General features: G+C 35.0%; 1 protein-coding gene across 1 annotated transcript in view; it reads left to right on the top strand.

Moving 5' to 3' along the window:
• Dnajc1 (DnaJ heat shock protein family (Hsp40) member C1) overlaps positions 1–18,206 on the top strand; it is a 106,203-nt gene that overhangs the window by 24,931 nt on the left and 63,066 nt on the right. The window contains exons 2-3 of the mRNA XM_090319015.1: positions 17,037–17,138; positions 17,590–17,636. Coding sequence (XP_090175141.1) covers positions 17,037–17,138; positions 17,590–17,636 — 149 coding nt within the window. The remainder of the gene's footprint in view (positions 1–17,036; positions 17,139–17,589; positions 17,637–18,206) is intronic.

Here is an 18,206-nt window from a genome sequence, read left to right as displayed (position 1 = left end):
CTTCCCTGTGAATGCCATTATTTTATCTTGTCAGCATAATTATTTTTATCATGAGTTTATTTTCTGTTTTAACGTGTATGAAAGACTTGAAAAACAGTTTTGTAAATTAGTTAATTTAGATGCTTATCCGATAGAGAAAAGGGGTTTTCCTAAATTTTGATTTTTTTAAATGTAGTTTAAAATATTATTTGATAAAAATTGAATATATTTTAAGTCCACAGTACAAGTTAGATCTCAATTTAGCCATTCAGCAGCATATAATGTATTTTAAATATATTCTGTAGGAAATACTTATTTTACAAAAATCTCTATATATGTACATAAATTTCTTTGTAAATCAAAGAACTTGAATGAAAAAATTTGGTCCTGTGTGATGATACATGCCTAAAACCCCAACACTGAAGGCAAGAAAGATCCTGAATTCAAGATTAATCTGGGCTAAATATAAATAGCAAAAGTCTATCTCAAAATTTTTAATGTAATGCAAAAATATATAAAAAGGTGATAACTTTTCTGTTTTATCCCTCAATTTTATTTTTTAATGGTAGCAATTTCTAAGTACTTAGATAAATTGTGTATATCTCCATTACTTTCATGTTTGGCTTCACATAAACCTTGCATTATTAAGTTTGCCCTCATATTGTAGTTTTTAACTAAAACACAATGTCTTTTAATTATAAGATAGAAGATTACTATTCTAAGCCACCTGTAGACTTATTTTTCTGTGCTACAGTAAATTAAAGTTGGTGAAAATTTAATATTAGGTACATTGGGTTCATTTGTCTCCTTAATGTTAACAAAATTCTTGTATCAGTGGTATTCAGCTGGAGATACTTCCTCCCTGTGAGGGACTATTTGATAATGGAGATCTTTTTGTTATCCTTACAGTGGCAGTGCTCCTACACTATTAGCATCTGTTAGAGTTTAAGGGTGTTTCTAAATATCCTACAATGAATAGAAAAGCTCCCTGCTAAAATAATTATCTGGTGCAAAATGTCTATAGTGTCAGGATGGAGAAAATTTGCCTAGTACAAAAATGGTACAAACTGAGGACCTACCTAAGTGATGCTTAGTATCCTAGTCCTACCACTCTTTGTGGGTCATTACCTAATGGGTCTGTTTCCTTATCTGTATAATGATAAATAGTACGCATTTTTATAGGGTCTTTGGGAGATTTATTTAAAGGGTCTACATATTTTAACACTTAGATTAGTTCTTGGCTGCTAAGAAAGATGTTGATCTTTATGTTGTTAATTTAGCATGGAATCTATACCTATAATTAAAGGTATAAAAATTCAATCTATAAAAATAAGTTTATCAGTTAAAAAATCTAATCAAAACAATAAAAGGAACATAAATTTTCATTTTACAAATTGGAAGGCTATCTTATTAAACAGGTTAGCAGTTTTAGTGTCTAAACATGGATTGTGAGACCTACTGACTTATTTTTACATGCATTCCATATACAGATTATTCCTTAAAATATCAAGTTATGATGGTTCTCACACAGCAGTATCTCATTTCTTTGATCTTTTCTCCTAGATTCTGTAGTTATCATTTTTGTTTTTTTCAAAGTTCTGACTTTGTGACATAATTCGGAAAGCATGTTTATAAAAAGGTAAGAGAGGGGCCTGGAGTTTGGCCTAGTGGTTAAAGTGCTTGCCTAGCATGCACGAAGACCCGGGTTCGATTCCTCGGTACCATATACATACAAAAAAGCCGGAAGTGGTGCTGAGGCTCAAGTGGTAGAGCTCTAGCCTTGAGAAAGTCCAAGGACAGTGCTCAGGCCCTGAGCTCAAGCCCAGGACTGGCAAAAAAAAAAAAAAAAAAAAAAAAAAGGTAAGAGAATTTTTTATATAAATTTTTATATAAATTGAATTTCTCCTTGCCTTTTGTTACTAATTCTCTCCATTCTTAGGCTACTGGAGACATTTAGGGATGCATTGTTAGGACAACTGAAGAGAGTATGGTGAAGATGTCATTTTATTAAGCTCTATATGAATAAGTAATAGAAGATAATCTATTTTAGTCACATAATTTAAAACTTTTATTTTGTTTTTTGTCAGTCCTAGAGCTTGAACTCAGGGCATGGGCACTATCCTTGAGCTTTCTCTAGGCTAGCACCCTAGCACTTGAACAACAGTACCACTTCCAGCTTTCTCTGTACATGTGATACCATGGAATCGAACCCAGGGCATCATGAGTGCCAGGAAAGCACTCTACCACTAGGCCACGCTCCCAGTCCACATAATTTAAAAACTCTTAATAACTGTTATGATGTACTGTAAAAATGTGTTACACTTTTAAGTTCTTTCTTTCACAGCTTCTGTCCCTGCTAGAGAGATAATATTGGAAAACACAATATTTAAGTATGTTTGATTGAAGATATAATTTCCAAAATTCAAATAGAACAGTAGGTGACATAGAAGAGAACTATAAATTGAACTGAAAAAAAAGTACATATATTTTCCCTTTGCTACCTTTCCTTTTTTTTTTTTTTAAGGTTCAGTTTTATATTTTTACCACTTGATGGCAGTGATGGAACTAGAGCTACCCTAAGAAAGTTAGGGCAAAAACTCATTATGAATAACAAAAGGGTAGGTACAAAGGAAATCTTTGACACTTTAATATTATTCACATTTCTAGGTGCTACTTATATTGCAAGTGACAGTAATAGGGAGAAAAGCCTCTAGATGGAGCTTCAGTACCTTTTAAAGAACATTTGCTCTGTCTTTCCAAATGCATGCATTTATATTATTTTACATAATATATTGAAACCAGAATGAACTTGAAAATGTTTAAAGATAAATTTATTCAGTTGTAGTTAGTGAGATTAATTCACCAGATCTAATAATAATTTAGGAAAAAATGGCTGTCTTAAACTTCTGTTTCATTACTGTTAGTATTTTGTTGAATTTTGCCTTTCTAAGGGATTAGTTTTAAGAAATGATAGTCTTTAACTAGAAAAAATTATTAGTCTATGTATAGTTATGACTGAAATAAAAATTAAATTTCACATTTATACTAGAATGTTACAAGTTTTAGAAGCCTAAATGCAGTTATTCATTAATATCCTGATTCTCTTAATAAAATTTGTTAATATTTGTTACACTATGCATTTAGTTGTAACTTTCACCATTAGTTGTAACTTTCAGAATTTCTGTAAATATCCACAAACTAGTTCTAGGTTAAACCATTATATTATCTAGGTTAAACCATTATATTATCATCTTGTGTTACAGCCTGTAGATTGTAAAGCAATACTATCATTATATTTAGAATTATTTTACTATATTAAGGAAGTTATTAGGATGCATCTTAATAAGAGAAAAATCAGATGCTTAAACACCAATATGTACTTTAATAAAATATGACCTTACATATGGTTAGTATCACTATTTTTGCTTTCTAATACTAAACTAGATAAACTAGTACTCTAAATCTTTGGGATCATCTTAGTATTTGGAAGTATTAAGGAGAAGTGAAGTTTTATGGATTATATACATGTTTAATCTAGTTGCATATTTGTGTGTTGCTTGCATGATGAATCGTTTCTAGAATAGGTTTAATTTTATTCAGACTTGCATTTTTTTTGCTTAAATAAATGCTCCATGCTATAAATATCCATAGTCTAACTTAATACATATCTTATAATTTTATACCCATAAAAACAAAAATATGTGGGTCTGTGAGATTTTTTTTTACTACTTCCCCTTGATAATTTATACTGCACATTCCTTATTCTAAATTGTTTTTACTTGGAAATGTTTAATTTATTGTTTATCCAAGGTCAAGAAATAAATTGCTAACAGAAGGTCCCATTGTGTAACTATATCCCCAAGGACATCCATTATCCTGCCTTCAATATCATAGATGCTTTTTTTTTTTTTCCCTTTTGTACCAGTCTTGGGTCTTGAACTCAGTGCTTGGGTACTGCCTAAGATCTTTTTTGCTCAACACTAGCACTCTGTCACTTGAACTACAGCTCCACTTGCAGCTTTTTTTGATGGTTAGTGGAGATCAGTCTCATAAGCCCAGTGCCAGTGGCTCATGCTTGTATTCCTAGCTACTTGCAAGGCTGACATCTGAGGATCACCATTCAAAGCCAACCCAGGCAGAGAAGTGTCCCTGAGCCTCTTATCATCAATTAACCACTCAAAAATTGGAAGTAGCACTGGCTCAAAGTGGTAGAACACTAGCCTTGAGCAAAAGAGCTCCGGGATAGTGCCCCAAGCCCTGAGTTCAAACCCCATGACCAAGCTCCCTACCCCACCCCCAGAAATCTCACAGATTTCCTGGACTACTTCCAACTTTTTTTTTTTAAAGAATTTATTAACATTGATTTTTACATCATATTTTAAATGACAAGTTTAACAATCAAGTGTTCAAGGGGGGAATCTCTATATACAATCACTAGCACTTAGTTTTAGAACTTAATCAAAATTAGGCTAAGGGTTTGTATGTCATAGAAACATTAATTTATGAAATAAAACATTATGTCTATAGAGTCATAGATTTTTATGTCTATATAGTTATGTTTACATTTCCATTACCATGTCCATAGCTTTGGGTATGCAGTTATTGAGTCCTCGCGCTTGTACTCTTTGGATTTAATAGCCACATATTAAGGATACCATGTGCCTTTTGTTCCTTAGGTCTTGACTTGTCTCACTCAACATGATTTGCTCTAGATTCATCCACTTCCCTGCGAATGCCATTATTTTATCTTGTCTGTTGGCTATGTAGAATTCCATTGTGTATATAATACCACATTTTCTGTATTCATTCATCTGCAGTAGGGCATCTAGATTGTTTCCATCGCCTGGCTATTGTGAATAGTGCAGAGATGAACATAGCTGAGCAGGTGTCCTTATCATATCTTGGGTCATGATGTTCACGGTAGATGCTCAGAAGTGGTATGGCGGGATCGTAGGGAAGGTCTATTTTCAGCTCTTTAAGAAACCTCCACACTGCTTTGCAGAGTGGCTGAACTAGTCTACATTCCCACCAGCAGTGTAGTAGGGTTCCTTTTTCTCCACAACCCCACTAGCAACTGTCATTGTCTGAATTCAAAATCTTGGCCATTCTTTTTTTTTTTTTTTTTTTTTTTTTTTTTTGCCAGTCGTGGGCTTGAGCTCAGGGCCTGAGCACTGTCCTTGGACTTTCTCAAGGTTAGAGCTCTACCACTTGAGCCACAGCACCATTTCTGGCTTTTTTCTATGTATGTGGTACCGAGGAATCGAACCCAGGTCTTCGTGCATGCTAGGCAAGCACTCTACCACTAGGCCAAACTCCCGGCCTCTTGGCCATTCTTGTTGGGGTAAGGTGGTACTTCCAACTTTTTGATGATTAAGTGGAGATGAGAATCTCATGAACATTCCTTCCTCGTCTAGCTTTGAACCACAATCCTTAAATCTGTCTTGATAGGTATAGGCACCAGGTTTCATTGATTATTTTTGCCTTTAATTTTTTTTAGATACACAAAATTAGATAGTTGTTTAGAATTAGACTTTGTTAGTTAAGATTTATTCTCACAAAATGAGAATCATGTTCATGATAGTCTATTTAGTCCATTGTGTGAATAGGCCCTGATTTATTCATTGTACTGATGGTGAGTATTTAGGTTGTTTCTATTCAGGGCTGTTCTGAACAATACTTTCTTGAAAATTCCTGTACATGTACTGAAACTAGAATTCAGCCTTAATTTCTCAGTGGTGTATCACTGGCATTTTACTAGTTAATTGGAGATGAAGTCTTGTGGACTTTTCTGCCTTGGCTATCTTAAAACCTCAGTCTTCAGATCTCAACTTCCTGAGTAGTTAGAATTACAGGCATGAGCCATTAGTGCCCAACCATATATCACTTTTGATGTGCATATGTATATTCCTATTCTCTGTGTATCTAGAAATGAAATTGCTAGGTCAAAAGTTTGTTTGCCTTAAGTAGATACTACCAGTTTATCTTCCCTGCATAGATACTGCAGTTGCTCTGCATCCTCATCAACAATTGATACAGTCTTATTTGTACAGATAAAACATTTACAGAATTTAAAGGGGAGGGGAGTTTGACCTTAAAGGCCTGGTTACTGTCCTTGTATTATTTTTGCTCAAGGCTAGTGCTTTATTATTTGAGCCACAGCTTCAGTTCTATTTTTGTTTGTTGGTAGTGGTAGTGGTGTGGTTAATTGGAGATAAAAGTCTCACAATCTTTCCTGCCTAGGCTGGCTTCAACGGAAATCCTCAGATCTCAGCCTCTTGAGTAACTAGAATCATAGGTGTGAGCTACTGGCATCTGTCTGGAATCTTTATGACTTAAAAAAAAGTCATTTTTGTTTTGAGTATTCTAATAAGTATGTAGTGGTATGTCATTGTGGCTTTAATTTGCTCTTCCTCAGTGATTAATCAAATGGAATCTTTTTCATGTTTGTTGGCCATTGGTTATAAGAATATGTAGATTGTGCTGGGCGTGGTGGCTCACGCCTGTAATTCTAGCTACTTAGGAGGCTGAGATTGGAAGATCAAGGTTCAAAGCGAGCCCTGGCACAAAAGGACCTGACACTTTTATTTTCACAAGACTGTGTTCCCTCTTTATTTCCTAGTATGGCAAAAAGTGATACAGTTCATAATCATGAGAGGTTATCAATCAAAAATCAGTCCAAGCACCACTAAATTGGAGACTTTGCTTGGCTTATGTTAATATTTTCTTCTGGGACTCAGAACTCTTCAATTAACCTCTAGAAAATGGGAAGTGGGGCTTGGCTCAGGGTAGGGTAGTAGGGTAGGGTAGTAGCCTTAAACTGAAGAGCTCAGGGACAATGCCCAGGCCTAGGGGTAGGATGGTAGCCTTGAGCTGAAGAGCTCAGGCACAGCACCCAGGCTGAGTTCAAGCCCCATGACCCCCCCCAAAGAATATGTAAATTGTAATATTTGTAGGAAATATTCTCACATAGAAAAATAGGGAATTTGAATGTATTCATTATCTTACCTGATAGGGTTTTCATTCTTCTATATTTTTCAAATTACTTGAAATTACATTGTTTTGTATAAAGATAGAAATATGAATAGACAGTGACAGGAGAAAAGGGGTTAAAGTAAGCATAGAATCAATCATTGTATATTATAGATATCTTAAAGGGTAGCTATTGATGGTTAATCTATTCTCCTTTCCAAATATCTTTTCCCTTTTGAGACCTGTCTTCTGCTTCTGAAAAAGGGCATAAAAGAACTTTCTGCCTGGCACAGTGGTTCACACCTGTAATCCTAGCTACTCAGGAGGCTGAGATCCAAAGATTTTCAGTTCAACACCAGGGCAGCCTGGGCACTAAAGACCGTGAGACTCTTTATCTCCAACTAACTACAAGAAAACCAGAAGTGGCGCTGTGGCTCAAGGGGTAGCACCCACACCCAGAATCCAAGCCCCACGACTGAAAATGAATACAATTTTCTTACCATCAACTTGTGTCTTTATTCTTGTTGACCAAAATTGAATTCTCTCAACTATTAATTGGTATAATAGATATTTTAAAAATCTTTAACCTAGTCAGCTACTTTCATTTTTTAATGACCAGTCTATAGACATAGACCTCCATTTTTCCTCTCCTACCTGAGGGCCAGGCTTTCTCCCATATTTTGAGTTCTGTTTTCTCACTCTGCCCCACTTGCTCAGAAAATAGATGGCTAATGGTAATAACTGTGGTTACATTTGAAATCTCTCAACTTGAACCTTTTCATTGACATTTTCATAGATAAACATATCTTCAAAAAGGAAAGAAAACCTTCTTTAGCTGCATATCTCATTCCATTCAGCTGCCAATTTTCTTGAAAATTTTTCTTCATTTCCTCACTTCTCACTCATCCTTACCCTGCCATAGTTTGGCACCTGTATCCATTGCTATATCAAAACAACTCTACTGAAGGGTGCGAGTGATCTTTCTAGTATCAGAACCAGCTGATAAGGTTTCAGAGTTCATTTTACCTACAATTAACAATGCTGACAAAGCTGACTATCTTTTATTGTTGGAATAAAACCAAGCTCTCTGGTTTTGTCTCCTTAGACTTTGCCAGCTTAACATTTCTTTTTAGTAAATAATTGGCATTCTTTGAAGCTCATTTAAGCCTGCATACATTACCACTCTGTGCTTGCTTCTTTAAGAAATCTCATTCATGTCTATGGTCTGATTTTTTTTCCCCCCATATATGAATGGCTGCTAAATTTATATGTCTAGCACAAACTACTTTGAGCTTAAAACCTGTATACCCAGTTGTTTAATTAACAATTACACTATTTTAAATATAGCTCCTATTTGGCAAATTCAGTTTTCTCTGCCTTTCTAATGTTCTTCCACTGTTTTTTCTATCTATAAATGATAGCAGTATTTTACTTGTGCAAGTCTGGCACCACAAGTTATCTACCATTTACAAAGATGTCTCCAGTAGAATTCATCAGCCAAGCTGAGTGAGGGGAACTCAAGCCTGTACTTGTAGCTGTTCAGAAGGCTGAGATCTACAGGCTCTTAGTTCTCAGACATAAAAGTTGATTAGATTCCACCTCTAATATAACCAGCAAAAAACAGCCAAAAACATGACATGTTACACAAGCATAATACCTGAATTTAAACTCCAGTAATGGGAAAAATAAATGAATTGATTGATGTCTTCAAAGCAATTACAGTTTACATTGTGGATAATTTTAAATTTTTTCTTGAAGATAAAACATAATAGGATATACCATACATATTTACATGGAGATAAAGATTTTAACTCCTAAAGAAGAGAGTTAATTTAGACAGATCCTCTGTATGGAATAATAGTGAATTGATTTTAACATTCCCTCATGTCAATGTGCATGTCTTTACTAACTGGTATGGAAAACTAGTAACTATTAGATCACTTTCCACCAGTGTTGGGGATATGATAATAGCTTTCTTAGGTGGAAGATAAAAGCCATGATTCTACTTCTTTTACTTTGTCTCTTTGCATACATGGGTGTCCCTGTCTGTTTTTTGATGATGTGGCATGAGTTTGTAACCTGTATCTGTATTTGTTATGGCCATTTTTCTTACTTTGCTGACTTAGCAGAGTATACTATACCAATAGGCAATGGGAAATGGGCAATAGTGATTAACAGGTTAAGAGATAACCTGTAGGCCTTTGGGACTGTCTTCTGTCTATGGTAGAAGGCTGCCAAGAATAAGAGTGTGGCAGAAACCATAGCAGGGGAGAAAAGCCTGTCAAGAAACTGAAGCTCTGGGGTTATGTATGGACTGATAAAAGGGAATAAATGAACAGCTATATTAAATGTTCCCTGTCACATCTGCAATCTGTCTGGGCATAGCTCTCAGATTTGGGCCCTGCTGTTGGTAGGTACAATAGGTAGAAGCAGAGGAAGGGATGAAAGATGGAAAAATGGCTATGTGACCTTCTCCTATATAAGAAATTTAAGATTAAATGTCTAATGAGATACTGTCTGGTATATTTTAATCCTCCTTGCTAGAGAACCATTTTGTTCATCTTCTCTGAGAACTATGAACTTTGATCATTTTCTCAAAGAACTTTTTGCCATTTCCATTTTATTAATTGTAGTATTTTTGTTCCCGTTCCACTATTTTCATTGTTCTGTTTTACTTTCTTAGGCACTTGGTTTATGTATTTTGAATTTGTCTTGTTAAAAACATCCTTGCAGGGCTAGGAATGTGTCTTAGTGGTAGAATGCTTGCTTAGCATGCATGAAGCCCAGGGTTCAGTTTTTCAGTACCACATGAACAGAAAAACCCAAAGTGGTAGGCTGCTAACCTTGAGCAAAAGAAGCTTGGGAATAGTGCCTAGGTCCTGAGTTCAAGCCCCAGAACTCACAAAAAACAAAAACTACACACACACACACACACACACACACACACACACACACACACATATACGTATTTTTTTTGTTTTTTTGGCCAGTTGTGGAGCTTGAACATAGGTGCTGTCCCTGAGCTCTTTTGCTCAAGTCTAGCCCTTTACTACTGTGAGCCACAGTGCCACTTGCAGTATTATACACAATATAACAACTTAAATTTATTTAACACTAGCTGACAGTGAAATGAATATATCACTGTGTCACTTCCAGTATTATACACATTATAACAACTTAAATTTATTTAACACTAGCTATATGATAGGCAATGAAATGAATACACCACTGTGTATCTTATGCAAACATCACAGCAATGTTTTAGATTCTGTAGCATGACTATCCCATTTGATAGGAGACAAATTAAGAATCAGGTAATTTATCCAAAATGACATTGGTAGTAAGTGGCTAATAATTTTCAAACTTGTCTTTATCATAAGCATTTTACTAAGTGACAGGGGGCTACCTCTAAATGTAGTAGGTAAAATTTCTTAGAAATATGTCCTACCTTACCAGATTTTGTCCACTGTTTAATTTAAAATTTTTGCTTTGCTTTGTTTTGTTGATATTGGGAATTGAACTCATGGCTTCTCTGAAGCACTCTACCACTTGAGTCATGTCTTCAGCCTCTTTTTGCAGTGGTTATTTTTGAGAAAAGATCTTGCTTTGTGCCAGGTTCTGGGTTGACAGGTCTTTTGCCCTCAGCCACTAATTGACGTATCTTGTGAACTTCTTTTTCCCTAGACTGACTTTGAACCATACTCCTCTAATCTTCACTTCCAAAGTATCTTAGATTATAGGCTTGAAGCCACTATGCACTATGCCTCACTTTCATTTCTGATTTGAATACATTTGTGCACTGCATAACAAGACTTTAGTCAACCATGGACAACATGAACAATAGCAGTCCTGTAAGATTGCCCTGAAGCTAAAAATTGCTGCTCAGTGGTCTCCACATCAGTGCTATACGTTTTCCACATATTTGTGGTAATCCCAGTGTAAACAAACTTAATGCACTACCAGGTACATTTAAATATAACATGTACAATTATGTATAATACATAATACTTGATAATAACAGTATATTACTGTTACTGGTTTGGATATTTATTATTTGTTATTTTAAGATATGCTTGTTTAAAAAAAAAAAGTTTGATATGGACCGGGAGTTTCCCCCAGTGGTAGAGTGCTTGCCTAGCATACACGAAGACCCGGATTTAATTCCTCAGTACCACATACATAGAGAAAAACTGGTAGTGGTGCTGAGACGCAAGTGGTAGAGCTCTAACCTCGAGAAAACCAGAGGGACAGTGCTCAGGCCCTGAGCTCAAGCCCAGGACTGGCAAAAAAAAAAAAAAAAAAGTTTGATGTGATACAGCTCTCATAAATTTTGTTTACTGTGACTCTTGATAGTCATTCCCTTTTGTGGCTAATTTAATCTCATGCTGTTTTGTTTGTTATAGCCCTTGAGACAGTAGGCTCTTGAGACAGTAGGCTGTAATGGCTAGCTAGCTGTAAATACTATATAGCCTAGATGTGTAATATACTGTTGGTTTGTATAAATTTGCTCTTACAGTATTCACTCAGCAACAAAATCCTGTAAATGATGTGTTCCTCTGAGTATATCCCTGTTGTTAAGGGATGTATGGCTGTAATTTGATACCTTAGGCCACTTCCCTATTCTAGCTGTATGTATATCACATTTGTTGATAGTTTTAGAAAATCAACTTTGGTTTTTAATTTTCGTCTGCTTGCTTTGGGTTAGTTTGCTCTTGTTTCTCTAGTCTCAAATTTTAGTGTGCGTGTTTTTAATTTTTTATTACAAAAATGATGTATAGGTTGGGAGTTTGGCCTAGTGGTAGAGTGCTTGCCTAGCATGCATGAAGAAACAGGTTTGATCCCTTGGTACCACATACATAGAGAAAAGCTGAAAGTGATGTGTGGCTCAAGTGGTAGAGCTCTAGCCTTGAGAAAGCCCAAGGACAGTGCTCAAGCCCTGAGTTCGGGCCTAGGACTGGCAAAAAAAAAAAATGTACAAAGGGGTTACAGTTAATATAAGTCAGGTAAAGAGTACATTTCTTCTTGGACAATATCATCTCTTCCTCGGTCCCAAAGTTCAGTTTTTTCTCTTCCTCTCCTTCCTCCTCTACCTTCCTCCCTACTTCTTCCCCTTCCTTTTCTCCCCTTCTCCTTCCCTTAACTTCCTCCCCTTTTCCCTTTCACCTTCCTTTCCCTTATCCCTACTTCCTTCTGTCTCTCCCCTTCTATGGTTTATTTTAATTTTCCTTCATATCAAGGTATTTCCTAATTTCCTTAGTGATTTCTTTGCAATATTTAAACCTTTTGTTTATTTTTATTGTAAAGGGGATGTACAATTACATGTCAGGTTTTGAGTGCTTTCTTTTTGACCAGTGTCACCTCTTCCCTGATGTTTCTCTGTTTTCCCCCTCCCAGACCCCTACCACAAATTATATAGTTCATTTTCAACATACTGTCTAGTGAGTGCCACTGTCACATTTGTTCACCCTCTGTCCCACCCTTTCTCTGTTTTCCCTTATCCTTCCCCAAACAGATAAAGCTACATACAAAAGGTACAGAAATCAAAAGCAGCAACAAAGGAAAAAAAGCAAAATAACAAAAATCTTATTGACATTTCTTGGAGTTCATTTCTATAAATACCATTTTAAGTGATTCCTTTGGTCTCACTGTATGAATATCTACAGTCTGGAATAATTTATCATGTCCAAGTGTTTTTTGTTTTTTTTTTTTTTTTTACTATCCAGTGTGTTTACTTCTAGATGTATAGGCACATTCTAATTACAAGTGAGGAAACCATGCAACCTGTGTTTCTTTGGGTCTAGCTTATTTCGTTTAATATACTTTCTTCCAAGTGTTTCTACTTCTTACCAATGGTGAAATATCATTCTTTTTTATGGATGCAGAAAATTCCAGTGCGTGTATATATACACATTTTCTCAATCTGTTCGTCCACTGAGGGTCATCTGGATTGATTCCATACATTGACTATGATAAATGATACTGTAATGAATGTGATTGTGCTGGTGGTGGCTTTTGTATGGCCTTGTTTATGCTCTATTGGATAAATGCCCAGGAGAGGAATTTCTGAGTCAAAGGGAAGTTCTGTGGCTTTTGAGGAACCTCTACACTCCACACTATGTGTGAGTATGCACTTGAGTTTTAATTCAGGGCCTGGGTTCCTTCCCTGGGCTTTTATACTCAAGGCGAGTGTTCTACCACTTGAGCCATAGCTTTTTGGTAGTTAGAGATTAAGGTTCTCATGGACTTCCCAGACCAGACTAGCCTTTAGTTAGGATTGCAGATGTAAGCTACCATTGCCCAGCAATTTTAATCTTTTAAAATTTACTTGAGAGACTAAACTTATATATCCTAACATTCTCATGGGAATTTCCCTGTATATACTTTACCTAAATGTTTATACTGCTGCTGTTTGTTTTTAATCGATTTATATTGTCTTTTCTTTCTTTGGTAATTTTTCTGATTGATTCTATCATTACTGAAAAGTAAAACACTAAAAAAAAACTTTTTGTTGTTACTTTTTGTACATATGTTCCAGTCCTGGTGCTTGAACTCAGGGCCTGGTTACTGTCTGCTGAACTTTTTGCTTAAGGCTAGCACTCATACTTGAGCCACAGCCACTTTTGGTGGTTAATTGTAGATAATAGTCTCACAGACCAGCCTGGGCTGGCTTCAAACCAAGATCCTCAGATTGACCTCTTGAATAGCTAGGATTACAAGTATGAGCCAGTAGCATCCAACTCAACTACTTAAAATCTTCTATTTCTCTTGTTTGATCACATATTTTGAGCTTCTGTATATATACATGGGTTTTTATTTAGATATACAGTTATATACAGTTGAATTGAGTTGAATTTTTCATTATTAGGTAATGTCTGTTTTTTGGAAGTAATTTTATTTTAGTCTGTGTGATGTTGGTATGTCTGTTACATCTGTCTATGGTTACTGTTTGTATGAAATTATCTTTTTTTATTTGTTCACTTTCTACTTAGTCTAAAGTGAGTATGTTGTATGTACAGTAAAATTGAATCATGTTTGCTTTAATCCATCTTACCAATCTCTGTCTTCATTTGGAGAGTGTGTGCCCTCTGGCAGAAGGAATCACACCAACAGCTTAAGATGGCATATTCAAGACCTTTACTCCGAATCCGCTGACTGAGCATTGTTAAGTGCTTGCTTGATTGCAATAAACTTTGGTTTCTAGAGTTCAGGTAAAGTTGATTCTGACAGTTTTGCTGGGTTATTCACTCTTTCTGGGCCCTTAGAGTTTTTTATCCTGTCATTTTCAGTGGTATCTTACCACATTTTCAATTTTAATGAGCATATATTACACTCACAGTTCTTTAAAGACTGACAATGTCTCCTTTCTACAGAGGTTATCCAAGTGTTAAGGTGATTCATTTTTAGCTTACAGTAAAGAACTCTAACACACTTAAAAGGAAAAGGATCCTGGCAAGTTAATACATTAGATCACTTGATATCAATATTCATAAAGATGACCACCTTACCCATTGCTCTGTCAAAAAGTTGCTGAATAGAGGAAATGAATGTTTAGATTCCAGACCCTAATATGATATAAAATGTTTTAGAAAAGTCACTACGTATTAGAGTCCTGAAGCTGGATATTCATGCCTGTAATCCTGCTACTTTGAAGTTACAGGAAGATCACTGTTTGAGGCTAGCCTGGGGAAAAGTTAGAGCTCCCCTCAGTCAACAAGCGGGGTGTTGTGATTCACATTTGTAATTCCAGCTATTCAAAGGCCTTAGGTAGAGGGTTCAAGCTGTCCCTGGTCAAAAATGCAAGCCCCTACTTGCAAAAGAGGATTGGGAGTATCACTCCAGTGGTAAAGTATATGCCTAGCAAGCACAATGCCCTCTCTGAGTTCAAACTCCAGTACTGAAGGGGAAAAAATAACACACATAAAAATACAAAAAACCTGAGACACCGTAGTGTGTGTATAGTTTTAAGGTAGCAGAATCTCTTGAGACCAGGAGTTTGATGCAGGTCTGGGAAACAAAAACTTTACTTGGTCATACTCATATTTTGGTTTTGTGAATATGCTTCATTTAATTTTATCAGGTTGATAAGAATATGAGATACCGTCATTGCCCTCATTATGCTTTATCTCTTTGTGAAGTTATTCAGTCTAAATCTGAAGCTACACAGCCAACATAGAAAAATCTGGCACATTTTCTGTGCTTGAACTTTATTTTCATTTATGTATAAGCAGTACATACTTGAATATATTACTTAGGTTTTCTCTGCCCCATTTATCACATCAGCTGGATAATGTAATTATAGGTTTGTTTTACGGCTAAAATAGAAACCAAGAATTAGTACATTTGTAAACTAAATAAATACATACACTAGTTTGAGGTGCAACTTGTTGTATGTCTTTCTAGGTAGGAAAAATCTCCAAGTTTTTCAACTTAACATGCTTAGCCATTGTGCATGCGTGTGTGTGTGTGTGGCTTGAACTGAGGACCTAGGAGCTGAGTTTTTTTGCACAAAGCTAACACTCTCCATGAGCTACAGTTCCACTTGAGTGTTTTGGTGGTTATTTGGAGATAAGAGTCTCATGAACTTTCCTACTGGTGCTGACTTTAAACCATGATCCTTAGAGCCCAATTCCTGAGTAACTAGAATACTGGCGTGAGCCACCAGCACCTATTAGTCATTTTTAAGTATGTCATAGATCTTGCATTAATTTGTATTGGGAAAAATACTTAAGCTCTTATTTTGTAAGAAATTTACTTTTGTAATGATTTTCTCTGATATAGTCCCAATTTAATAAAAACTAAATTTAAAACCCCAATTACGGCCTTTTTACTCGACAAAAAGATTCATCACATTTTTCTGTTAAATAATCATCCCTTTCTACCATTTATTTATATGTTTAATAGAAGGAGCACGTCTATTTCATTAAGCCAATTAGAATGAAAGATAAAACCTTATTACCTATAGTGCTTACTCTGCTAATTTTATAATTTCTTAGCTTCCATAGTCACAAAGTATTCATACTTAGGATACCCTATTATCCTGAAGCTATAAGTTCCAGAAAACTTAAGAAAAATAATGGTTCATAAAGGAAAGCTTGACTAATTATAGTTTCATTTTTATCTTTCTCCAGCTTTATTTCTTTAATAACAGTTTAGTGCTAAATATATACATTTTTGTGCTGGTTGTTTGAACTGTTGAGTAACCGCAGTTTTGGAATCAATTGGACAAATAGCTATCATTTTGTCTTGAATATTATTGGAATATGATTAAACCTAGTGGAAATAAAACTTAAATTCTAATAGTATTTGATAGTATGTTTTTTGTTATTATACCTTTTACACTGGTTATGTAGTTGTGATTCCTAATTTTATCTACATACACAAGAATATGTAAAATGTAATTTAACACCCATTTTATCTTAAGTACTGAGTCACAATGACCTGTTAAATATATTTAAGCTACGTTAACAATGCAAGAATAATTTAAAATTTTATTTCTGAAAACTAAACTGGAAATAATGACCACTGAACTGGACAATACAACTTTACTCCTTAAAATACTAAAAAAAAAATTCTAATAACTACTTTTGATAAATGGAACTGTAACTGTCCTTAAATGGGCATAACTTTTTGATATGTGAAATTGGGATTCCATCGGTTGCCGCTGGATAGTAAATTGAACATAAATAACAAAGTACATATGGGATTCAGAAACTGGCTTTAAGATTCTAAACAAAGACCTTTGAGGCACACAGATGCATTTTTAATTTGTTTCTTTGATCTCTTAATTGCTGAAAAAGATTTATTGGTTAATTTTAGGAAGGCAAGTGTTTGAAAAGTTTTGCCAAATACTGTCTTCTTTAAATGACTATATGGTAATGAAAAGTTAGGAAGAGAGCCAAATTAGATTGAATAATTGTTCAGTCATGTGGGTCAGAGTAACTGCTTAGCCTGGTTGTTAGACTGATTACTCAAATTACATTGCCTGGGGTCCTGCACTTGGTTGGCTGTCTTCTCAGATCTTAACAAGGTTCTGGGAATTTCTTTCTCTGACAAAGTTTGCTTTGTATTCTTTCCCCTGCCCCTCCCAGGATGCTTCATCTGCAGACATCAGAAAAGCATATCGCAAGCTTTCACTGACTTTACATCCAGACAAGAATAAAGATGACAATGCAGAAACTCAGTTTAGACAAGTAAGTGAAATATGCTGTTATATATATTTTGGGACAGTTGTGTTATTAAATACCTCTGTAGTAGAAATAATAACTTACATGTAAAATTTTAAATAGTTAAAATTATGGCATATATATTTCCTTTTTTGAAAAATAGTTTTTCATCAACATTTTGTGTTGCCCTAATCTCTTAAATTGTTCATAGTTGTAATTGTCTATAAAATGCAGCTTTTGCTTTAAGAAGCATATCTAAGACAAACTATTTTGTTACATACTATTAGATTTCAGATATCTTTAAACTTTTTAAAGTGCTATCAAAGATATAAAAACATTATTTACAATTAAGATTTCTACTGTTGGTTGCATTTGGGAAAATAGGGTTTTCTGCATGTACATTTTACAGCCTTCATCCTCCTGTGTGTTTTCTTTTAGTTGAGAGTATTTTTATTTTAAAGTAATGCTTCTGTTTCAGTTGGTGGCCATTTATGAAGTTTTAAAGGATGATGAAAGAAGACAGAGGTGAGAGTTCATTTGTGCTTTTGAATTAAGATGGTAAAGTTCCATGCCACAGCTTTTAAATGGAAAGGGTAAAATCTCAAACATTTTAGTATTTTATATTTATTTCTTCCAGGAAATGAATTGCTTTTACAAATCAGAGTTAATTTCTGTTGAAAATAGTCAGTAGGTTGATCGAGTACTTTCAGGTTTTAGGATCCATAAAGTTAGCAAGTTCTTAATTAGATGAGATTTTTAACATGGATGTTTATGCACTGGGAAATGCAAATACTATTTGGCTTCAAACAAACGGCCATTCTTTTCCATGTATCAGTAATAGCTCCTATCTGTACTTGCTCTTTCCTTCCCTGACTCTTCCTTAAATGTTTAAGATTAGTCGTGTAGCTATAGTCAAGTTAGTATAATTTCTTAATGATTCTGAATTTTTCAAATAACCCAATTTGTGATTGAGAGAACAGACTCGAATGAGCCTATATAGAAAGTTAGAGGAAGACAAATATTCATCTCTTATCATTTCTTTTGCTTTCTTTCCTTAATCTGCTCCAGTGATTGTGTTTAGGGTAAATCTCAGAG

The sequence above is a fragment of the Megascapheus bottae genome, chromosome 26 (genome assembly GCF_031878675.1).
Source record: "Megascapheus bottae isolate mThoBot1 chromosome 26, mThoBot2.hap1, whole genome shotgun sequence".
Lineage (NCBI taxonomy): Eukaryota > Metazoa > Chordata > Mammalia > Rodentia > Geomyidae > Megascapheus > Megascapheus bottae.
This window is presented reverse-complemented; position numbering and strand designations above follow the sequence as displayed.